The sequence below is a fragment of the Bos taurus genome, chromosome 8 (genome assembly GCF_002263795.3).
Source record: "Bos taurus isolate L1 Dominette 01449 registration number 42190680 breed Hereford chromosome 8, ARS-UCD2.0, whole genome shotgun sequence".
Taxonomy (NCBI): domain Eukaryota; kingdom Metazoa; phylum Chordata; class Mammalia; order Artiodactyla; family Bovidae; genus Bos; species Bos taurus.
Genome location: NC_037335.1, coordinates 28,475,221 through 28,498,945, shown reverse-complemented (window position 1 = coordinate 28,498,945; position 23,725 = coordinate 28,475,221). Strand labels below are relative to the sequence as shown.

The following is a 23,725-nucleotide window of genomic DNA, read 5'->3' as shown; positions in this document are numbered from 1 at the left end:
GTTTTGGAAAGTTATACTTTTCTAAGAATTTGTCCATGTGTCCCAAGTTGTCCATTTTATTGGCATATAGTTGCTGATAGTAGTCTCTTATGATCCTTTGTATTTTTGTGTTGTCTGTTGTGATTTCTCCATTTTCATTTCTAATTTTGTTGATCTGATTCTTCTCCCTTTGTTTCTTGATGAGTCTGGCTAATGGTTTGTCAATTTTATTTATCTTCTCAAAGAACCAGCTTTTAGCTTTGTTGATTTTTGCTGTGGTCTCTTTTGTTTCTTTTGCATTTAATTCTGCCCTAATTTTTATGATTTCTTTCCTTCTACTAACCCTGGGGTTCTTCATTTCTTATTTTCCTAGTTGCTTTAGGTGTAGAGTTAGGTTATTTTTTAAAATTTTTTCTCTTGTTTCTTGAGGTAAGCTTGTATTGCTATGAATCTTCCCCTTAGCACTGCATTTACTGAATCCCATAGGTTTTGGGTTGTTGTGTTTTCATTTTCATTCATTTCTATGCATATTTTGATTTCTTTTTTGATTTATTCTGTGATTTGTTGGTTATTCAGAGGCCTGTTGTTTAGCTTCCATATGTTTGTATTTTTAATAGTTTTTTCCTGTAATTGACATCTAATCTTACCGCATTGTGGTCAGAAAAGATGCTTGGAATGATTTCAGTTTTTTTGAATTTACTAAGGTGATATTTATGGCCAGGATGTGATCTATCCTGGAGAAGGTTCTGTGTGCACTTGAGAAAAAGGTCCACAGCTGGCTAGCTGTCCTCTGGCATTCACTCAGTCCTTTGTTCTGTGGCCGGGCCCAAGAGTGCCTTGGGTTAGAGGTTTTTGCGGGAAAGTTCTCTCTCTCTCTCTTTCTCTTTTTTTTTCCCCTCTCTCTGGCTAGCTCACTTTAGCTCCCTCAGATTGTCCTCACAGCATTCAGGCCCAGTCCTTACCCTAAGCAATGTAACCTGCGCCTCCGTGTTCAGTCCCTGCCTGCTGGTGGTGGACATGGGCGTCTGGGCTACTTCTCTGCTGGGAGTTGTGGTTAGGCGTGTAATCTGTAGGGTTTGTTTTTGTTTTCTTCTGGTTATGTTGCCCTCTGAGATTCCAAAACTCCCCACAGACCTGCCGGTGAGAGGGTTTCCTGATGTTTGGACACTTCTTCTTCACCACTCCTTCCCCGAATGGGTCTCCGTCTCTAACTGTTTATCTCTCTTTTCATCCTTTATATTTTGTCCTACCTCCTTTCGAAGACAATGGGCTGCCTTTCTGGGTGCCTGGTGTCCTCCGCCAGCATTCAGAAGTTGTAAATTTGTGGAATTTGCTCAGCGTTCAAATGATCTTTCGATGAATTTGTGGGGTAGAAAATGGTCTCCCCATCCTATTCCTCCAGCATCCTAGGACTGCCCCCCCAGGTTACTTTTTGAGGCAGATATGGGATTGACTTTGAGTGGAGAGTTGGGCTGATTGCATATTGCCCTGAGTCAGATTCCACTGACTCCTTTGCTGCTACAGGCTCTCCTATGGCTCCTTCTGGCATTTCTGTGCCAGTCAGTGAGCAAATACTGAAATTTGTCTGACATCCTCTCAGGCTGAGTGTGCTAAGTAAGGTTGTTTAACCCAAGTATCTATATGAAGAAGTCTGTAGGAGTTCTGGGCAGAAGAGTGAATAGTGGATAGTCCAGGCCTTTGCCAGATAAAAAGCTACCATTTAAACTTAAAGAGATGTGTTATTCTCTCCTTGTTTATTTGTTTTTAAAATATATGTAGATAAATGTGTATATATCCTCTTTTTAGCTAAATGTTAGCATACAGCACACATATACACATACTTCCCTTTTGATTTTGAAATAATTATACTCACAAGAAGTTACAGAATAGTACAGAGAAGTTCCTATGTATCCTTGACTCGGTTTCCCCTAATGTTACATCTTACATAACTTTAGGACAGTACTACAGCCAGAAAATTGCCATTGCCACAATATGTATGTATAGTTCTATGTTATTTTATCCTGTGTGTATTTGTGTAGTCATGACCATGATCAAGATACAATGCTGTTCAGTTCAGTTCAGTTCAGTTCAGCCACTCAGTCGTGTCCGACTCTTTGAGACCCCATGAATGGCAGCACGCCAGGCCTCCCTGTCCATCACCAACTGCCGGAGTTCACTCAAACTCACGTCCATTGAGTCCGTGATGCCATCCAGCCATCTCATCCTCTGTCGTCCCCTTTTCCTCCTGCCCCCAATCCCTCCCAGCATCAGAGTCTTTTCCAATGAGTCAACTCTTCGCATGAGGTGGCCAAAGTACTGGAGTTTCAGCTTTAGCATCATTCCTTCCAAAGAAATCCCAGGGCTGATCTCCTTCAGAATGGACTGGTTGGATCTCCCTGCAGTCCATGGAGCTCTCAAGCTGTTACATCACCACAAAGATTTTCCTCTGCTAACTACTTTGTAGACATAGCAGCCCCTCCCTGGAAATCAGCACTAACCCCTGGTAGCCACTAAATGTTTTGTCTCTATAATTTTGTCATTTCAAGAATATGTAACTGCAATCCTATAGAATGTAACCTTTTGAGTTGACTTTTTTCACTCAGCATGATGCCCTTGAAATCTATCCAAGTTGTTATAAATATATCTGTCAATAATTTATTCCTTTATATTGCTGACTAATATTCATGGTATGGCTATTCCCATAATTTGTTGGGCCATTCATCCACTGAAAGATATTTTCATTGTTTCTGATTTTTGGCTGTTATGTATGAAGCTGTGAACAATCATGTACGTTTTAAATTCAGCCACATCGGGTCTTAGTTGTGGCACATGGGATCCTCGTTGTGTCACGTGAGATCGTTGGTTGTGGTACATGGACTGTCTAGTTGCGGCACGTGGACTCAGTTGTTTGGCACATGGGCTTAATTACGCCATGGCTTGTTGTATCTTAAGTTCCTGACCAGGGATCAAACCCACGTCCCCTGCATTGTGAGGCAAATTCTTAACCACTGGACCACCAGGGAAGTTCCTCGTGTACCTGTTTTTGGGTTAACATAAATTTTCATTTCTCTAGGATAAATGTGTTCAGAAATGTGATTGCTAGGCCATATATGAGTGTATGCTTAGTTTTTTTTTTTTTTTAAGAAATTGCCAAACTGTTTTCCAGAGTGTCTATACCATTCTTTATTCTCACCAAGCTGCATGAGATCCAGTTTTTCTGTTTCCTTGTCATCTTTTGATGTCACAATTTTTTCTTTGAGCCCTTCCATTAGGTATGTAGTGATACCTCACTGTGGTTTTTATAATTCTCTAGTGGCCAGTATTGCAAATAATATGCTTATTTGCAATTTGTAAAAGAGAATTATTTGGTAAAATGTATCTTAGTATATTTTTCTCATTTTCTAATTATAGTGTTTGTCTTTTTACTATTGAGTTTTGGGATTTTTTTAAAAAATATTTTCTGAAAGCTAGTTCTCTATCAGACAGATGGCTTGCAAATAGTTTTCCTATGTGTAACCTGTCTTTTAATCTTTGAAACAAGATCTTTCACAGAGCAAAAGTTTTAGATTTTAATTTAATTCAACTCGCTCATTTTTTTGTTTGTTTATGAATCATGCTTTTGTTATCAGGTCCAAGAACTCTTCGCCAAGTCCTAGGTGCTGAAGATTTTCACCTATGTTTTCTCCTAAAATTCTTACAGCTTTATGTTTTACATTTAAATCTGTGATCAACTTTGAATTTATTTTTGTATAAAGGTCTATGGTTTACATTGTGGTAATCAGAGTTATGAGATGATCCCCCAAATCTCCCACCCAACATACATCAATTGCGTAATTAACTCCCTCTTCTTGAGGGTGAGAGCAGTAAATAGGAGATCATACTGGGTTGGGCCTGACTTAATCAGATGAGCCCTTTAAAAGAAGGTGAAATGGGAAATAGATGGGAAAACAGTGGAAACAGTGTCAGACTTTATTTTGGGGGGCTCCAAAATCACTGCAGATGGTGATTGCACCCATGAAATTAAAAGACACTTACTCCTTGGAAGGAAAGTTATGACCAACCTAGATAGCATATTCAAAAGCAGAGACATTACTTTGCCAACAAAGGTCTGTCTGGTCAAGGCTATGGTTTTTCCAGTGGTAATGTATGGATGTGAAAGTTGGACTGTAAAGAAAGCTGAGCACTGAAGAATTGATGCTTTTGAAATGTGGTGTTGGAGAAGACTCATGAGAGTCCGTTGGACTGCAAGGAGATCCAACCAGTCCATCCTAAAGGAGATCAGTCCTGGGTGTTCTTTGGAAGGACTGATGCTAAAGCTGAAACTCCAATACTCTGGCCACCTCATGCAAAGAGTTGACTCATTGGAAAAGACTCTGATGCTAGGAAGGATTGGGGGCAGGAGGAGAAGGGGACGACAGAGGATGAGATGGCTGGATGGCATCACTGACTCGATGGACATGAGTTTGGGTGAACTCTGGGAGCTGGTGATGGACAGGGAGGCGTGGCGTGCTGCAATTCATGGGGTTGCAAAGAGTCGGACATGACTGAGTGACTGAACTGAACTGAACTAAACTGAAGTGTCAGAGATGTGTTCTTCTGCTGGCCTGGAAGAAAGCAAACAGCCAAGCTGAGGAAGGAGTAGTCCTTTTGGCAAGGATCTGAGGGAGGTCCTTAGGAGCTTGACAGCAAGAAAATGGAGACCTCCATTCTACAACTGGAAGGAACTAAATTCTGCCAACAACCTGAATGAGCTTGGAAGAAGGCCCTGAGTCTCAGATGAGAAAAAAAATCAAAGCTCCAGCTAACACTTTTATTTCAGCCTTGCAAGACCCTGAGACTAGGATCCAGCTAACCCTGCTAGACCTGTAGAAACTATGAGATGCTAAAAATCTGTATTATTTTAAGTCATTAAGTTTTTGGTAATCCTGAAATGTGATGCTGCTTTTATGCTTATGTAGATGAGAAATCTGATTACTGGAGCTTGCAGCTGAGTGTTAGGGAAAGAAATGGGATGTCTCTGCTGCCAGGCACATTGGGTTGGTCAATTGCCTCCTGGATGTGGAGGCTTCCTGGGGCCTAATGTTGTGGCTTTCTGACTCTAGGCTACTCACTGATTCAGTTTGTGGGGTGCTCTCCTTCACACCAGTAGGGGAAGAGCTGTCTAGTTCAGTCGGTCACCCCGTGATGCAGAGGGGTGCTCTCCATGCTTGTTGATTTCTTACTTGTATTTTTGAGCTGGTATTCCCAATGGAGGGCTTCCCTGGTGGCTCACCGATAAAGAATATGCTTGCCAGTACAGGAGATGTGAGTTTGGTCCCTGAGTTGGGAAAATCCCCTGGAGAAGGAAATAGCAACCCACTCCAGTATTCTTGCCTGGGAAATCCCATGGACAGAGGAGCCTGGCAGGCTATGGTCTATGGGGTCGCAAAGGAGTTGGACCCCATAGACCAGTATATGTATGTGTTTATATTTTTATACTTGTGACACTAATAAATAAGCTCTATAACATAAAACAAACATAGAAAAATTTTAATATATGATTTTAAAAGATTTTTAAAAGAAAGTTTAAAAAGTTAATATAAAAACTGTGGAGACATTAGAAAGATCAGCAGTTGCCAGTTGGGGAGGAGAGGGGAATGAATAGGTGCAGAGTAGTTTAGGTCAGTGAGCCTGGTGCTCCGTTCCGCCTACAGTGGTGGGTACATGTCGTTATACATTTGTCCAGACTCACAGAATGCGTAACACCAAGAGTCAGCATTAATGTAAGCTATGGGTTTTGGGTGATGATGTGTCAGTATAGGTTCACTGATTATAGCATATGTACCACTCTGGTAAAGGATGTTTTGGGTTTGTCGGGGCAGGGGTTATAGGAGAAATTTGTATACTTCCCACTCACTTTTTCTGTGAACCTAAAACTCTGAAAATTAAAGTTATTCAAAGAACTAAATATAATATGAAATCTGTATATGGAAGTCTTCAGTTTTGTTTTTTTTTCCCATTTTAACTCACTTTGGAGACTGATTACATCTCAGTTGGTATACAAGACAATGGACTCTTCCTATTTTTTTTAATAAAGTAAGAGAGAAAATTTTCGCTCTTTGATATAGATTGGCACTGGTGTCATCACTTGGTCCGTTTTTTAAGCATTGATATTTCCTGTCAGTTATGTTGGGAAAAGGTGGAAGGATTTTGCAGTGCAACAGAGCTGAGAATCGTGTCCTCACTTGTTTATTTACTTTCTTGCATTTCACCATGAACTGTGTGTACTCTGTATGGTTAAGTAGTTTATGCACTAAATTATTTACATAGTGTAGTCTTTACAGTAGTTTACAATGTTAAGAGGTAGTCTTTAAAATCTTCTATATAAAGTTTGCTAGTTTTCTTGTGACAAAGTAGTTCAAAGTCCTCTTGAACTTGAGTGAATTATGGCACTTTTCTATACAATAAAGAGAACAGATCTCAATCTGTAGACCTTTTCTTTGATGGCAAGTGGCTATCAAAAACATTATATCTAGAAAAAATCTTTGAAGGAACTTAAGGCAAAATACATTCTGTCACCACAGATTAAAAAAAAAAAAAAACCTGACTGCTTTATTGAAGGATTTTTATGTAGCATTATGAAAATAGCTGTTTGGAAGTGTTTCCAGAATTTTGGAATTTTTCTAAAAATGATCTAAATCTGTAAAATTCATTTATGTATACACATAAAAACTCTGTTCAAATTTTTGTTAAAAATATAAAATGTATTTAAATATAAAATGCATTTATGAAGATATAAAAACAGGACATATAGTAATAGAAAGAACAATTGATTCAGGAAAGTTGGCATTTTCTAGCCAAAATTCCAATCAAAACATTGTTTACTTGATAGGATTGAAGCATACATGTCATGATTTAATAAGCACAACCAGTGGTGTACTTCCGCCAGGGGCATCTTCCCTCTTTACCATGCGTTGCGGGAGTGGTGAGGGTGAGGACTCTGTATTAGACTTCCAAATTGCTATAGAGGTTTCCCCTCTATCTGAAAGCAGAGCATTCCTGTGAAACCTGTCATAAGCTGAAATGGCATTAAGTGAAGGAGCAGTTATCATAGGCCCCATCTTGCTAATGAATCAACAAAATTAATGGAGACAAAGCACAGATGCTCACAGATATAGCACAAAGCTATGTGGGCTGAGATGCTGAGAATAGTTCCCAGGGAAGGAACTTAGAGGGTCACTCTTACAATTCTGGGTGAATGCTGCCTCCAGATGGGCTCCCTGCAAAACACACACCTTTCAGAACACCTGATGTTTTTGCATTTTGACTTTTTTTAAGGTGAAAACAAAAATCCTCTTCAGGTTTCTTTCAGTTAGCGAAAACAGGTGCTAATGCATGTGAAGTGAAAGTGAAATGTCATAAGGTAAACTTTTGAAGACTAGGGGATAACCTGTATCGCCTAAAAGTTATACCAGATTTTTAAAGTTGTAAAGCATACAAAGAAAAGACTGTGATGCTGGGAGGGATTGGGGGCAGGAGGAGAAGGGGACGACAGAGGTTGAGATGGCTGGATGGCATCACCGACACGATGGACGTGAGTTTGAGTGAACTCTGGGAGTTGGTGATGGACAGGGAGGCCTGGCGTGCTGCAATTCATGGGATCGCAAAGAGTCGGACACACTGAGTGACTGAACTGAACTGAAAGCATACCCAATCATATTTCTCACACTAAAATCATTAGTTACAACATTTTGTTGAGCCTCGGGGCTTTCATACTGTTAAAGCCAAGTTAAGTCCCTCTCCTACTTCTCATGGCTGTATATGCGTAGCTTCAAGTCCACTTGTAGCTGGTTACATCTTTGTAGGAGTGCTTTCTTGTGTGTGTTTTGGATAGGATTTCCCAAAAATTTTGTTTCTGGCCCCTTCTACTTTCTATTCCTTATTGATTCCTTGGGATTCATGTTTGCTGAAAGCAGTCTTGTCAGCTTTGATGTCTGCACACGCACGCACACACATCCACGTAATTCCATGTGGTAAAGCAAGGAGATTGAAGGCAGTCTCCCATCCCGATCAAGTCTTTCCTATACAACTTTGTACTGGAATGTCATGAAGAACCACGTATTTAGGGCCAGGGCAAGAAACCAGACATCCAGACTAGAGTCCGTTTCTGGATCTTAGACTGGCTCTTGACTGAGGAACATAGTTGCTATTTGCAGACTACTAGTAATAGACCCCTATGAACAGTATGAAAAGGCAAAATGATAGGATACTGAAAGAGGAACTCCCCAGGTCAGTAGGTGCCCAATATGCTACTGGAGATCAGTGGAGAAATAACTCCAGTAAGAATGAAGGGATGGAGCCAAAGCAAAAACAATACCAAGTTGTGGATGTGACTGGTGATAGAAGCAAGGTCCGATGCTGTAAAGAGCAATATTGCATAGGAACCTGGAATGTCAGGTCCATGAATCAAGGCAAATTGGAAGTGGTCAAACAAGAGATGGCAAGAGTGAATGTCGACATTCTAGGAATCAGCGAACTAAAATGGACTGGAATGGGTGAATTTAACTCAGATGACCATTATAACTACTACTGTGGGCAGGAATCCCTGAGAAGAAATGGAGTAGCCATCATGGTCAACAAAAGAGTCTGAAATGCAGTACTTGGATGCAATCTCAAAAACGACAGAATGATCTCTGTTCGTTTCCAAGACAAACCATTCAATATCACAGTAATCCAAGTCTATGCCCCAACCAGTAACACTGAAGAAGCTGAAATTGAACAGTTCTATGAAGACCTACAAAACCTTTTAGAACACATCCAAAAAAGATGTCCTTTTCATTATAGGGGACTGGAATGCAAAAGTAGGAAGTCAAGAAACACCTGGAGTAACAGGCAAATTTGGCCTTGGAATACGGAATGAAGCAGGGCAAAGACTAATAGAGTTTTGCCAAGAAAACGCACTGGTCATAGCAAACACCCTCTTCTAACAACACAAGAGAAGACTCTATACATGGACATCACCAAATGGTCAACACTGAAATCAGATTGATTATATTCTTTGCAGCCAAAGATGGAGAAGCTCTATACAGTCAGCAAAAACAAGACCAGGAGCTGACTGTGGCTCAGATCATGAACTCCTTATTGCCAAATTCAAACTTAAATTGAAGAAAGTAGGGAAAACCACTAGACCATTCAGGTATGACCTAAATCAAATCCCTTATGATTACACAGCGGAAGTGAGAAATAGATTTAAGGGATTAGATTTGATAGACAGAGTGCCTGATGAACTATGGACTGAGATTCGCAACACTGTACAGGAGACAGGGATCAAGATCATCCCCATGGACAAGAAATGCAAAAAAGCAAAATGGCTGTCTGAGGAGGCCTTACAAATAGCTGTGAAAAGAAGAGAAGCAAAAAGCAAAGAAGAAAAGGAAAGATATAAGCATCTGAATGCAGAGTTCCAAAGAATAGCAAGAAGAGATGAGAAAGCCTTCTTCAGTGATCAATGCAAAGAAATAGAGGAAAACAACAGAATGGGAAAAACTAGAGATCTCTTCAAGAAAATTAGAGATACCAAGGGAACATCTCATGCAAAGATGGGCTTGATAAAGGACAGAAATGGTATGGACCTAACAGAAGCAGAAGATATTAAGAAGAGGTGGCAAGAATACACAGAAGAACTGTAAAAAAAATCTTCATGACCAAGGTAATCACAATGGTGTGATCATTCACCTAGAGCCAGACATCCTGGAATGTGAAGTCAAGTGGGCCTTAGAAAGCATCACTATGAACAAAGCTAGTGGAGGTGATGGCATTCCAGTTGAGCTATTTCAAATCCTGGAAGATGATGCTGTGAAAGTGCAGCACTCAATATGCCAGCAAATTTGGAAAACTCAGCGGTGGCCACAGGACTGGAAAAGGTCAGTTTTCATTCCAATCCCAAAGAAAGGCAATGCCAAAGAATGCTCAAACTACTGCACAATTGCACTCACCTCACACGATAGTAAAGTAATGCTCAAAATTCTCCAAGCCAGGCTGCAGCAATATGTGAACTGTGAACTTCCTGATGTTCAAGCTGGTTTTAGAAAAGGCAGAGGAACCAGAGATCAAATTGCCCACATCTGCTGGATCATGGAAAAAGCAAGAGAGTTCCAGAAAAGCATCTATTTCTGCTTTATTGACTATGCCAAAGCCTTTGACTGTGTGGATCACAATAAACTGTGGAAAATTGTGAAAGAGATGGGAATACCAGACCCCCTGACCTGCCTCTTGAGAAATCTGTATGCAGGTCAGGAAGCAACAGTTAGAACTGGACATGGAACAACAGACTGGTTCCAAATAGAAAAAGGAGTACGTCAAGGCTGTATATTGCCACCCTGTTTATTTAACTTATATTCAGAGTACATCATGAGAAATGCTGGACTGGAAGAAGCACAAGCTGGAATCAAGATTGGCGGGAGAAAATCAATAACCTCAGATATGCAGATGATACCACCCTTATGGCAGAAAGTGAAGAGGAACTCAAAAGCCTCTTGATGAAAGTGAGAGTGGAGAGTGAAAAAGTTGGCTTAAAGCTCAACATTCAGAAAATGAAGATCATGGCATCCGGTCCCACCACTTCATGGCAAATAGATGGGGAAACAGTGGAAACAGTGTCAGACTATTTTTTTCGGCTCCAAAATCACTGCAGATGGTGACTGCAGTCATGAAATTAAAAGACGCTTACTCCTTTGAAGGAAAGTTATGACCAACCTAGATAGCATATTCAAAAGCAGAGACATTACTTTGCCAACAAAGGTTCGTCTAGTCTAGGCTATGGTTTTTCCTGTGGTCATGTATGGATGTGAGAGTTGGACTGTGAAGAAAGCTGAGCGCCGAAGAATTGATGCTTTTGAAGTGTGGTGTTGGCGAAGACTCTTGAGAGTCCCTTGGACTGCAAGGAGATCCAACCAGTCCATTCTGAAGGAGATCAGCCCTGGGATTTCTTTGGAAGGAATGATGCTAAAGCTGAAACTCCAGTACTTTTGGCCACCTCATGGGAAGAGTTGACTCATTGGAAAAGACTCTGATGCTGGGAGGGATTGGGGGCAGGAGGAGAAGGGGACGACAGAGGATGAGATGGCTGGATGGCATCACCGACTCGATGGACATGAGTTTGAGTGAATCTGGGAGTTGGTGATGGACAGGGAGGCCTGGCGTGCTGCGATTCATGGGGTTGCAAAGAGTCAGACACGACTGAGCGATTGAACTGAACTGAGTAACAGACCATTTAACCCTCATTCTCTGCTGCATCTCTACACTTGTAAAGTATTGGAATGAAAGTAAATCAAGTAAATGAGCAACCTTTCAGCCTAACTCTGTAATAATAAAGATAATAATTTTCCTTTAATTCCAGGTGCCAAAGAATAAAATTTGATACTAAAAAAACTATGAGAATGTTATCATTATAAGACTTTCTTTCTTAGGAAAGACATCTTAAATAGTAACTTTTATTGGCCCTAGTGGTAAAGAACCCACCTGCCAATGCAGGAGACATGAGAGACAGGGGTTTGATCCCTCAGTTGGGAAGTTCCCTTGGAGGAGGGCATGGTAACCCACTCCAGTATTCTTGCCTGGAGAATCCCATGGACAGAGGAGCCTGGCAGGCTACAGTCCATGGGGTGCAGAGTTAGACACACTGAAGCAATTTTAGCACACATGCATATGAACACAAGCACAACTTTTATTATTTAAAAATTTTATTGGAGTATAGTTGATTTACTATGTTGTGTTAGTTTCTGCTGTACTGCAAAGTGAATCAATTATACACATACATATGTCCACTCTTTTGTAGATTCTTTTTCCAGATAGGGCATTACAGAGTATTGAATAGAGTTCTCTCTGCTATACAGTAGGTCCTTATTAGTTATCTATTTTATATATAGCAGTGTGTATAGTCAATCCCAATCTCCCAGTTTATCCCTCCCCTTTTACCCCCTGGTAAACATAAATTTGTTTTCTACATCTGCAACTTTATTTCTATTTTGTAGATAAGTTATTTGTACCCTATTTTTTAGATTCCCCATATAAGCAATGTCACAATATTTGTCTTTGTCTGTTTGACTTCACTCAGTATGAGGATTGCTAGGTCCATTTGTATTTTGGCAAATGGCATTACTTTATTCTTTTTATAAAAATTTATTTATTTTTTAACTGAAGGGTAATTGCTTTACAGAATTTTGTTGTTTTCTGTCAAACCTCAACATAAAATCAGCCATAGGTATTATTCTTTAAATAATACCTTTTACTCTCACAATGAGACATTTTCTTGTTAGAATGTAAACATTCATTAGCTTTTAGTATTCTTTATGTTTGAAAAAAATTAATATATTCAATATGTATAGACTATCTTATATTTAAAATACTTATGTCCAATAATACCCCTCAGAAATAGAGTCTTTCTTTAATGAGTTAAAATAGTAATTTTCTAATACCATTGTCGTTATTATAGCTAACATTTACCTGAGTGTTTGTTGTGTGTCAGATACTTACTATCTGTTCATGTATTAAATTCATTTAACCCCCTCCCCACACAATCTTTGTGAGGTAGGACTCATTTTCCCCATTTTATGAAGATATATTATTTTCACGTATTTGATATATCTGATCTATCTGTTTTATATGGTTTATTTATGTAGTATATAGAAATGAAATATACCCATAATTACATAATTTAAAGTAAAATGTCAGGTTCTTGCATCCCAATTACTTACTCAAAAATATAAATAGAAAATTTACTATTCTGTTGGCATCTCGGCCTTATGACATTTTTCACTAATTGTTCCTTCAACTAGCATCAGCTTCCTAAGACTTCCACTTTCCCTGAAGTCTGATTTTGAAGTCAGTCAAAATTACATAATATGTACATAACGAATTATATAAATAATATACTAGTACAAATGGTAGTATCTCAGAATTATTTTTATTCTAAAACACTTACGCTTTTCCTTAAAATAGATGTGAAATTTTATGTTTGGACTTTCTCATCTTGTTATGCTGATTATAAACACAGTAGATTATCTCTAAATCAAAAGCCTATTTTTGTCCAGAAACTGCTTTTTGTTCTGTTTCTCGTGTAACTAGATAAAGCCCACTGAGATTCATATCTCATGGCATGGTAGAGTCAAAATCCCAAGGGCGAAAGAGACATGGAATACATTCTCAAATGTTGGGCATGCTGTTCACAGCATCATGCTGCTCTGTCATTGTTTCCTAATGTGAAAAGGGGTGATGTTTTAATCCAGGAGTGAGGAGTGCTGCAGAGGGCTAGACTTTAGGAGACTGATGGAGAGGTCATTAGATGTTCACTCCTTCCTCCTCCCTCCCCCTCCCCTGATTCCGACTGCCATTTCCATTTCTTCTACCAAGTTGGCGCCTTTCTTTTATACGAAAAGGTTGGATTTTTTCCACTGGCCTCCTTTATAACATAGTTTGAATCACTTTTTAATACTGGAAGTTAACATTCTTTATTCTTCAAAAGAGCTGTGGCGTCTTTGAATAGCTCTGCCATTTCATTGATACTCCTCCCCGCCTCTCAATTCTGAAGGAAGTTTTCATTTTAGAAGCATATAGTATATTTTACATGCATGAGTTTCATGAAACATACTTTCTATATTGATCACTGTACCTTTGCTGCTCTGAAAAAATACCCTACACAGTGTTATATGCTTTCATCTCTCAAATGAAATACTGCTTTAATGATTTTAAATGCTAAAGATTCTAAATCTTAAGCAAAAAGTAAGATTATTTTATTCTTTTTAATGTTATAAAGAAGTAATATGTGGTTTCTCTTAATACTGCCCCAAATTTTATAGTTTAATTAAAAGTAGATCAAGGAAGGAGCCAAAATAATTATGACTTTTGTTCCATCAGACATAACTTCTCAAAAAAGTATTTTTTATTTTTTTTTTTTATTTTGGGTAATTTTATTATTTATTTATTTTAAATTTAAATTTATTTATTTTACTTAGAGGCTAATTACTTTACAATATTGTATTGGTTTTGCCATACATCAACATGAATCAAAAAAAGATTTGAAGGAATATCATTTATATTGTATATTCCTTTTAGAATATCATGTATATGAGAATCCATGAGATGTATTGGATTCCATTGAGTTGAATGGTTAAGGGAATGGCTTTGTATTATATTTTTACCGATCTGATCCTTACAACACTTTTAGAAATAAGCTAGAAAAGGACTCTTCTTCCCATTTTTACGGAGGGAGGAGGTGGAGACCCAGAGAGACCACATGACCCAACAAGATAAAGCTAAGTAAGAGGCAGCGTGAAGACCAGAAAAAAAAATATTAATATGACTTCTTCCTGGCCCACCATCTCAATGGAGAAGATGAATGAATTTACAAAGGTGGAGAGAGACTCAGTGTAGGAAGAAACATATGATTTTATGATTTCTGATTTTTATCTACTTTTGAAATCTAGGGAAATATTTTGTGTTAGCATTAGCCCTAATCTTACCTTGAAATGACTCAAGGTAAGGAATGTGAGATGTGAGAGGACATGTGAGATGTTCCCAGACATGAAGTTGTACCATGCTTATTTAGTATTGGATAATAGAATTCACTTTTGTGTACTCTATCTTTTTCTGCCTACAGCTATGCTTTTGCTTCTTTTTCTGACTTTGAATAAAGTATGGTTAGCAGTTTATTTGGAGAAGGCAATGGCACCCCACTCCTTGCCTGGAAAAATCCCATGGACGGAGGAGTCTGGTAGGCTGCAGTCCATGGGGTCGCAAAGAGTTGGACACGACTGAGCGACTTCACTTTCACTTTTCACTTTCACGCATTGGAGAAGGAAATGGCAACCCACTCCAGTGTTCTTGCCTGGAGAATCCCAGGGATGGGGGAGCCTGGTGGGCTGCCGTCTATGGGGTTGCACAGAGTCGGACACGGCTGAAACGACTTAGGAGCAGTAGCAGTTTATTTGGACATGACTAAAGCAACTTAGCGCGCACACAGAGTAATTTATTCGTTAGAGTGTTAAGGTTATATTTTCCCAAGGCATTTTTTCTTCCCCAAGTTGAACATGCCTATTCAACTTGTGGCTTTTCCGCTTTTACAGACTTTTTCTTTTTTCCTTTCTTTCTTTTCTTTCTTCCTCTCTTCCTCCTTCCTTCCAGTCAGTCATCAGGCCATCCCTGAAGATACAAAGATGATTAGATTTGGCACACCATCTGGTCTAGGTAGCTCCTTGATGTAGTGAATATAAACATGTCAATGAATGCATTTCTGCCAAAGCAAAAAATGAAAAATTGCATGCAAGCATGAGGGACCCACAGAGAACCAGAATGGAAATTAACACTGCCTTTGGGCTCAAAAGAGGCTTCTTTAAAGAGGTGGTTTCTGAACTGGGTTTTTGAGGGCAAATAGGCTTTCGTTAGGCAAAAAGGTATGAATTTTAACAATTATACAAGTAACGCCTACTTCTGTTTCTCAGACATTGCATGTGTTGTTTCTTACTTTTTGTTCACCAGATTATTTCATATGCATATGCCCAAATATCTAGTTTTGTAAAGCTGTCTCAAACCACTCTTCAGATTGAATATAATTTGGAAATTCTCAGACTGTCTACCATTGTTCTAAGCTGTTGCTGTGGTTGGAACATGGTTTTCTTATAAATAATATAACATTGTATTGAACACGTCTTTGAAATGTTTGATTTTACTTTATTGTACTTGAAGTATTTTGAAAGACTTAAAAAAAGATATACTAGTATTCTTGGACTTAAAATTCATTATAGCTTCCTTTAGAAGCTAAAGTTTACAAAATATGATTACACTGTGATACAGAGACCCAACAATTCCCCCAAATATTACACTACTTAGGGAAGAGAAAGAATTACCAGCACTTGCTTATGTTATTTATTTTATTGTATCTAGTATAATGCAAGGACATAATTATGCTTTGCTTACAATATAGGAATTATAATATTTACTCTTAATCACAGGATTAGTTCAGCTCCTTTTGTTTCAAAGCACTTGCTTTTTAGGTGGATTGAAAATTACATTAAGCTTATTTTGAAATATCTTGCTTGTATATCCATCTACTGTGTGTCTTAAGATTGAAATTTAGGTCAAATTACAACTTGAATTTAACTTTACAAAGAAAATAAGTGTGCCACCTTTAAAAACTGCATTCTAAATTTTAAGCACAATAGATCAAAGTATGCCTTATTTAAATAAATACTCTGGAAAAGAAATCTCAATTATTTTCTCCCAGACTTTCTTAAAATAGTCACTGTTCTCAATGCAAAATGTGAGGTTTAGCTTTATTATTTTAAAGGAAGATGAAAAGTTGTTTATTTTAAAATTTTAATGATTTTGCTTTAAAATTATGGAAATTCTCCTTTGGGACAGCTTTATTTGAATTGTATGTGACACTATTTTTATTTCTGAAGGCTATGATTAAAAGTTTCGTGGATGTCTACCAGCTTGCAAGCGCTAGAATTGCTACATTAGAAAAGGAAATGACATCTCATCGAAGTCACATTGCAACCTTGAAATCAGAACTTCACACGGCTTGTTTACGTGAAAATGCAAGTTTACAATCAGTAAGTCCTACACTGTATTTTTTGTCTTTGAATCTTGGGTCACATTTACACTCATGTTTTTGTTGTTCACCCATATGTCTAGTTTAGAATAAGTGATCAGTCAAGCAGCATAAAATTACTAAGTGTGGAGAAAATTTTGAAGGAAGGAAAGCAATTAATTTTTGCATTGTATCACGTATAAAGATATGCGTATTGTTATCAATGCAAAAACACTACATCAAGATTCCTTTGTGTTTGGTAGTGCAGCTGACAGTTGGGTTTGGCAGTATGCATAGTTAAAGCTTTCAACTGTCTGAAGATTCAGTGTGTCCCATTAAAGACAGAATATTATTAATTATGCGTATAACCAAAATGGTAATTAGAACATGTGATTATTCTCTGTAGAAAACTAGACTTATCCATAATACATGCCTAGCTAAAGATGCATGTTGTGATTCATCTATATGATTAAAATTCAGTTTCAGCAGTCATTTTATGTCTTAAAATTTTAGCCCATGATGAAATTTGGGCTCATTTAAGACCAAACAAAAATTTTTTTCCACTTGAAATACATGTTTGGGGAGTATAAAAAAATGAATGTATTTCTGACATAAAGGAATAAAATACAATTTCAACTTTTTCCTCAAGAGCCAGATATGTCAACAATGGGATTCAGAGGGTTATCAATAATTGGAATGTCTTTTTTCCTTTTTTGGTTTGATTTGAATGGATCAAGGTGACTTGTAACGAAAAACAGTATCATTTTGCCATTCAGCTATTGACAAGTTTCAAATGATATATTCAACAGAAACAGAGTTAACATAAAGTAAATAGATGCATAGCTGTGGTTTAGTTATTCAGCTCCTTTGAGTAGTAGCTTGAGTGTCAGCATCCCAGTGAAGCTTTATGACCATGGTATTTGAAACTGCAACCACTAACCTTCCCCCACCCCACAGACTCATTCTCACCTCTTCTCGCTTGTGTATCTTCTACCTTCCTTGCTTTATTTTTTTCACTATAGCACTTAGCAACTTACACATTTTGTGTTTTATTTATTTTTGTCTATTTTGCTGCTTACCCTCGTAGAATATAAGTTCCATAAAGTCAAGCAATTTGGGGTGTTTTCTTCACAGCTGTAAGGGCACTCTAGTGCTGAGAACAGTCTGGCCCATAGTAGGTACTCAGCAATTGATTACTGAATGAAGAGTTTCTAACACTTAATCCAGTAAATGAGCAAACTAGTTATTTGAGATCTGAGATGTGAATTCAGTTGAGTTCAATTTTTAAAATTACTTTGTTAATTTCTTAATGACTGAGTAGTAAATTGGACCTCAAATAAGAGAAGTTAAAATGAAGAGGAAACCTTCATAAAGATTTGTATAAGTATTTGGAATTCATTCTAGTATTTCTTTAAAACATACTTAGATTTCTTCCTGCTAGTTCTCTGATCCCAGTGGTTAATATTATATTATACTATGTCAGCTTTATTGGGTCATACTGTTACTGATTGTTCATTCTGTTATTCATATGAGAATAGTTACTTATGTTTTGAGAAAGTTTGGTAAGGTGGGATTATTTACCCATGGACTCAAAAAAAAATTTTTTTTTTACTAGTTATTAAGCTATTGATATCTTAATGAAGGTCTGCTTAATATACCACATGATTATAATAAAGCTTCCCTTCTCAACCTTCTGAGAAGATTTACAGGCTATGCCCATCATCTTGCTTATAAGAAGAGGTTCACGTAGGCAGTACTTCTCAAAATGGAATGTGTGTAGTGCGAACACTCTCCCCACAGGTTCTGATGTGTCGTAGGACACTGCCGCCTAATCCCATGCTTCCGTGGGATATATGCTATCCAGTCTGTTCCCTGGATAGTTGAGGATCACTGTTTTAAAAAGAATAATAAATAAACAATAAACTATTCCCTGGATAGTTGAGGATCACTGTTTTGAAAAGAATAATAAATTTGTAATAAAGGAATAATAAATTAATAAATTTGTAAATAATAAATTAATAATGATAAATTTGTAACTTCTATTTTTCAAGACAGTTTTATATGCATTTTCTGACTTCTTAAGAACTCTCTGAAGGAGGTTAATCTTTTAATTTCATAGACAAGAGGTGATCTAGTTTGGTAGATAAGAGCTTGAGCTTTGGAATTATACCCATTAGAAGTAGAGTCAAGTGTAAATAAGAGAAAACTTGAGTAACATGTTTAAGACACTTTTTTTTTCTCATACAGTGGGAAGTCTAGAAGTAGGTGGCTATTGTCGTTAGGTTAGTGGTTCAACTTCTCTGTAATTTCTCTACCACTCCATGATAAGATGACAGCCCGATCTAGGATTTGGAATCGCATTCAGAGGAATAGGATGGCCCAGCAGTACCTGTTTTATATAAATAATAAATCATTGAAAGGCTTTCCATTAAAAAAATTTAATATTTCTATCATATATTTATTAAGTATTAATATTTAAAAACTTTAATAGATTATAGATATTAAATATATATTTAAACATTTATATATTTAAAAAGGAAAAACCTTCCAAGGAAATTCCCAATGTATTTTCACTTATAGTCCATCAGCTGGAAATGGGTTGTGTGACCCCCTAAGCTCTAATGAGTCAAGGGACAAGGGAATAAGGAATGAATAGATATTGGGTTAGCCAATTGATCATATATCTGATTTGCCATACAAATCAGATATATCTAGATTCCAGTTCAACCTCTGTTAGTTGCTAACTGGGGGGCTTGGGTCTCAGGTTTTCATCTGTACAATGAGGATGATGATACTACTCTCTAATAGAGATGTTGGGAGGTCTAGAGAAGTGTTCAAGTACTTTGCACTTTCCCTTGCACTTAGTAATCCAAAAAAAGTTATCTATTAATTTATTACCATTATCTTTATAGAAGGTAATTGAGATTACACCACAGGAAAAGACTGTTTACTAATATAATATCTTCAGCTTCAAACCAAGTCGCTTTGTACTGCTTCCTACTGCAACCTTGAACATGTAACTCCTGCTCTGTGATCACCATCAGTATTTTCCTGTAGCTGAGCTCTCTGCCCTTTCTGCAGCCTTGTCTTCCCCTCTTTTCACTGACACATTCTTGAAAACCAATCTATACTTCTTTGTCTATGTACTCATTCTACTGATACTTTTTTCTTATAGGGCACCACGATTTTCTGCTTGCCCTGCTTATCCATTTGTTCCTTCTCATCTCCTTTCATCTTTCTTGGACAATATGAAGCTTCAACTACTTTCTTCTTTAAATACTCACCTCCTTTGTTTCTCTTGTTATCATTTTTTCTTCATTGGCTCTCTGGCCTCTACTTACTTGATCTCTGCCTTCTTTGTATTATTGTTGTTAATTCTTCTCCACCCATTAGTTTGATATTTATTCAGCATCTGTTCTGTAGCAAGCTTGATTTTGGTTCTGGGGTGCCATGTGAACTGAAAGAGACAATATTTGCTCTCATGAACTTAAAATCTTAACAGTGAAGGTAAATATTTTTCATGTAATCACACTAATTAATATGTGATTACTAACCAAGATAAGTTCTTTGAAAGAGAAGAACTTAGGTGTATAAGAGTTTTTTTAAACAAATGAGCCTACCCTAGACTAAGGTATCAGTTAAGCGTTTTCTAGGTCAATGATGCTTAAGCTAATATCAGAAGCCTGGGTATGAGGTATCCGGGAATGGTGGCGTGTTGTGTTCCATATCAGGAGGAGAGGAAAACAGACATCTATAAAGGCCCTATGGTGTGAGGAAGAAATTGATAAATCAGCTGGAATAAAGATAGCAAAGGCAAGAGTAGTCTGAGGTAAGAATGGTCTGGAGAAAAGGGCAGAGGTCAGACTTTGTTATCTTTAAGAGCAAAGTAAGAGTCATTAAAAAAACTTTATAGACAGAACGATATGTTCAGGTTTGCATTTTTTAAAAAGATCACTTTGGCTGTAGTATCAAGAAACAGTTGAATGTGAAGAACAAGAGATGAGGATGTGTCAAACAATTCCTATTTTTTTTTGTTGTTTTTTGCTTTTGAAAATGGACCAGTGATTTCATTTACTTAGAGAAACAGTGGAATGGGGTGACAGTGGATATTGTGAGTTTAATTTTGAGTATGTAAGTTTGAGATACCATTGAGACATCCAGCTAAAAATGTCAAAAAGGCTACTTGATATGGAATTCAAGCAATGTGCCAAGCTGTAGATAAAAAATTCAAGTCACTGTTATACAGGTAGGACTTGAAGCTGCTAGCAAGACTGAGACTACATAAGGATGGTTTATAGAGTAAGAAGAGAAAAGGCCTAAGAAGGAAGCTTGAAAAACTCCAACACATAATGCCTGAGTAGAAGAGGATTAAGATGCAAAGGAAGCTGTGAAGCAACAGGCAAAGAGGGAAGAGGAAACCAAGAAAGTATGGTGCCATGAGAAGAGAGAATTTTAAGAAGGGTGATGTTCACTGGAGTCATATGCTGTTGAAAATCAAGTGAAATGAAGACTGAAAATGACCTTTGGAGTTAGTGTATGCAGGCCATTGGTAACCTTAACAGAGGCTCTTTTGGCAAGAGATGGAGAAATTAGTGAAAGTTGACCAAAGGAAAGTGAATTTAGACATCTACTGCAGAGATTTAGCAGTTAAGCAGGAAAAATAGGAGTGCAGTGTTCTCAGGATTTAGGAAGTTCTGTTGTAAGATGAGAGTGAACTAAATATATTTTAACATCTTCTTAAAATAGGCCTCCAACAGTCTGGTTTTGACTCTGTTCACTATACTGTCCATCTGGTTATCACCTTTTCCAACTCTAGATTTTTTTTTTGACTAATGTTTGCATGATATATCTTTTTCCATTCTTTTAACCTATATTTTATATTTATAGTGGGTCTCTTATAGAAAAATATAGTTGGTTTTGTTGTATTTATCCATTTGACAATTTCTGGCTTTTAATTGAGTGACTGGACCATTTGCATTTAATATAATTATTGATGTTTCTGGATTTTTATCTACCATTTTTGTTGTCTTATGGGGATGAAGGTGAAAGCATGATTTCTGCCTTTGTGAATTTCTCTTCTAGCAGGGGAAATGGTCACATAAGCAAATAGTAACAATAGGCATTTATAAAGCCTGTAGGAACATAGATGAGGAAGGAGTTCATTCTGCCTAACATTGCTAGAAGAAGGTTCTGAGAAGATGAAATGTTTGCAGGAGTCTTTGAAGAATGCTAGGATTTGACACCTTGTTAAGGGGAAAGAGCCATCAAAAATCTTTGCTTTATTTTGTTTTGAAGAATAGACCTAATGGATATTAGATATATTTAATGAATTACATTACCTAATGATTTTTGTGTGTTAATAGAAAATGTATTGTTACTTTAGTTCCATTCCTTCTGTCAATTAAAGTTATCCACCTCACCCCAAATGCTATGACAGACCTAGACAGCATATTAAAAAGCAGAGACATCACTTTGCCGACAAAGGTCCATCTAGTCAAAGCTGTGGTTTTTCCAGTAGTCATGTACAGATGTGAGAGTTGGACCATAAAGAAGGCTGAGCACCGAAGAATTGATGCTTTTGAATTGTGTTGTTGGAGAAGACTCTTGAAAGTCCTTTGGACTGCAAGGATATCAAACCAGTCAATCCTAAAGGAAATCAACCCTGAATATTGATTGGAAGGACTGATGCTGAAAGCTGAAGCTCCAATACATTGGCCACCTGATGTGAAGAGCCGACTCATTGGAAAAGATGCTGATGCTGGGAAAGATTGAGGGCCGGAGGAGAAGGGGTAGACAGAGGATGAGATGGTTGGATGGCATCGTCAACTCAATGGACTTGAGTTTGAGCAAACTCCAGGAGAGAGTAAAGGACAGGGAACCCTGGTGTGCTGCAGTTCATGGAGTCACAAAGAATCAGACACGACTTAGTGACTGAACAACAATAACTCACCCAGCCTATACCCACTGGAGCCCAAGACTGCCTGCAGAGGTCACTTTGGACCCTACCCTCATGTGTTTTCAATCCAATCTTGTACCATCCAGTTGCTGCTTCTTACTTTATGACCTAAGTTGATTCTGCCTTTGACTGTTCTGCTCTTGATGTTCTTATTTGGTCTCTGTATTTGTTACTTTGAACCATTCTCAGAACTCTTCTAATGGATCCTCAGGTGAACTAGCTCTCTGCTCTACTCTTGGCTCTGTTTACCATCACCTCCTTCCCGTTATATATGGCATTAGAGTCAGGCAGACCTGGAGGGTCCTTTCTGGCACCATTATTTATCACCCACACAACACTATAAGCATCAGTTTCAGTATTCGTAACATGTAGGTGAAATTGCCTGCATTGTAGAATTGTCATGAGATTAAACGAAGACACAGCATCTGGCATATTGGTAGATGCTCAGTAAATATAGCTTCCCCGTGGCTCAGATGGTAAAGCATCTGTCTACAGTGTGGGACGGAGAAGGCGATGGCACCCCACTCCAGTACTCTTGCCTGGAAAATCCCATGGACGGAGGAGCCTGGTAGGCTGCAGTCCATGGGGTCACTAAGAGTCAGACACGACTGAGCAACTTCACTTTCACTTCTCACTTTCATGCATTGGAGAAGGAAATGGCAACCCACTCCAGTGTTCTTGCCTGGAGAATCCCAGGGATGGAGGAGCCTGGTGGGCTGCTGTCTGTGGGGTCACACAGAGTCGGACACGACTGAAGTGACTTAGCAGCAGCAGCAGCAGCAGCAATGTGGGAGACCCGGGTTCTATCCCTGGGCAGGAAGATCCCCTGGAGAAGGAAATGGCAACCCACTCCAGTATTCTTGCCTGGAAAATTCCATGGATGGAGGAGCCTGGTAGGTTACAGTCCATGGGGTTGCAAAGAGTCGGACACAACTGAGCAACTTCACTTGCACAGTAAATATTGGCCGGCTTCCCTGTATATACAGATTTTTCCAATAATTACATATATTTATGCAGCTAAGCTATATTTATAGCCTTAAGAAATATATGTAAGCAAAAGGAAATCTATCTATGAGTAAGCAAAAGAACTAAAACAACAGTGCTTTTCGCACATACTAAATACAGTATTGATGTTAGGTGTTATTGTTATCACTTAGTGAGCCAAGGACAGTCACTGTATGCTCCTTTCTAAATTTTCCACCATTTGAGTAGATAAGAATAAA

At 38.0% G+C, this 23,725-nt stretch overlaps 1 protein-coding gene across 7 annotated transcripts in view; it reads left to right on the top strand.

The window, feature by feature from the left end:
* The window catches only part of CCDC171 (coiled-coil domain containing 171), a 341,254-nt gene that overhangs the window by 273,225 nt on the left and 44,304 nt on the right, over nt 1-23,725 (top strand). For all 7 annotated transcript variants that reach the window (XR_009495531.1, XM_003586376.6, XM_059889397.1 and 4 more), the window contains one exon: nt 16,416-16,568. Coding sequence is in view for 6 of the 7 variants with exons in the window: in XM_003586376.6 (XP_003586424.2) it covers nt 16,416-16,568 (153 nt within the window). In the remaining variant the exon portion in view is untranslated. The remainder of the gene's footprint in view (nt 1-16,415; nt 16,569-23,725) is intronic.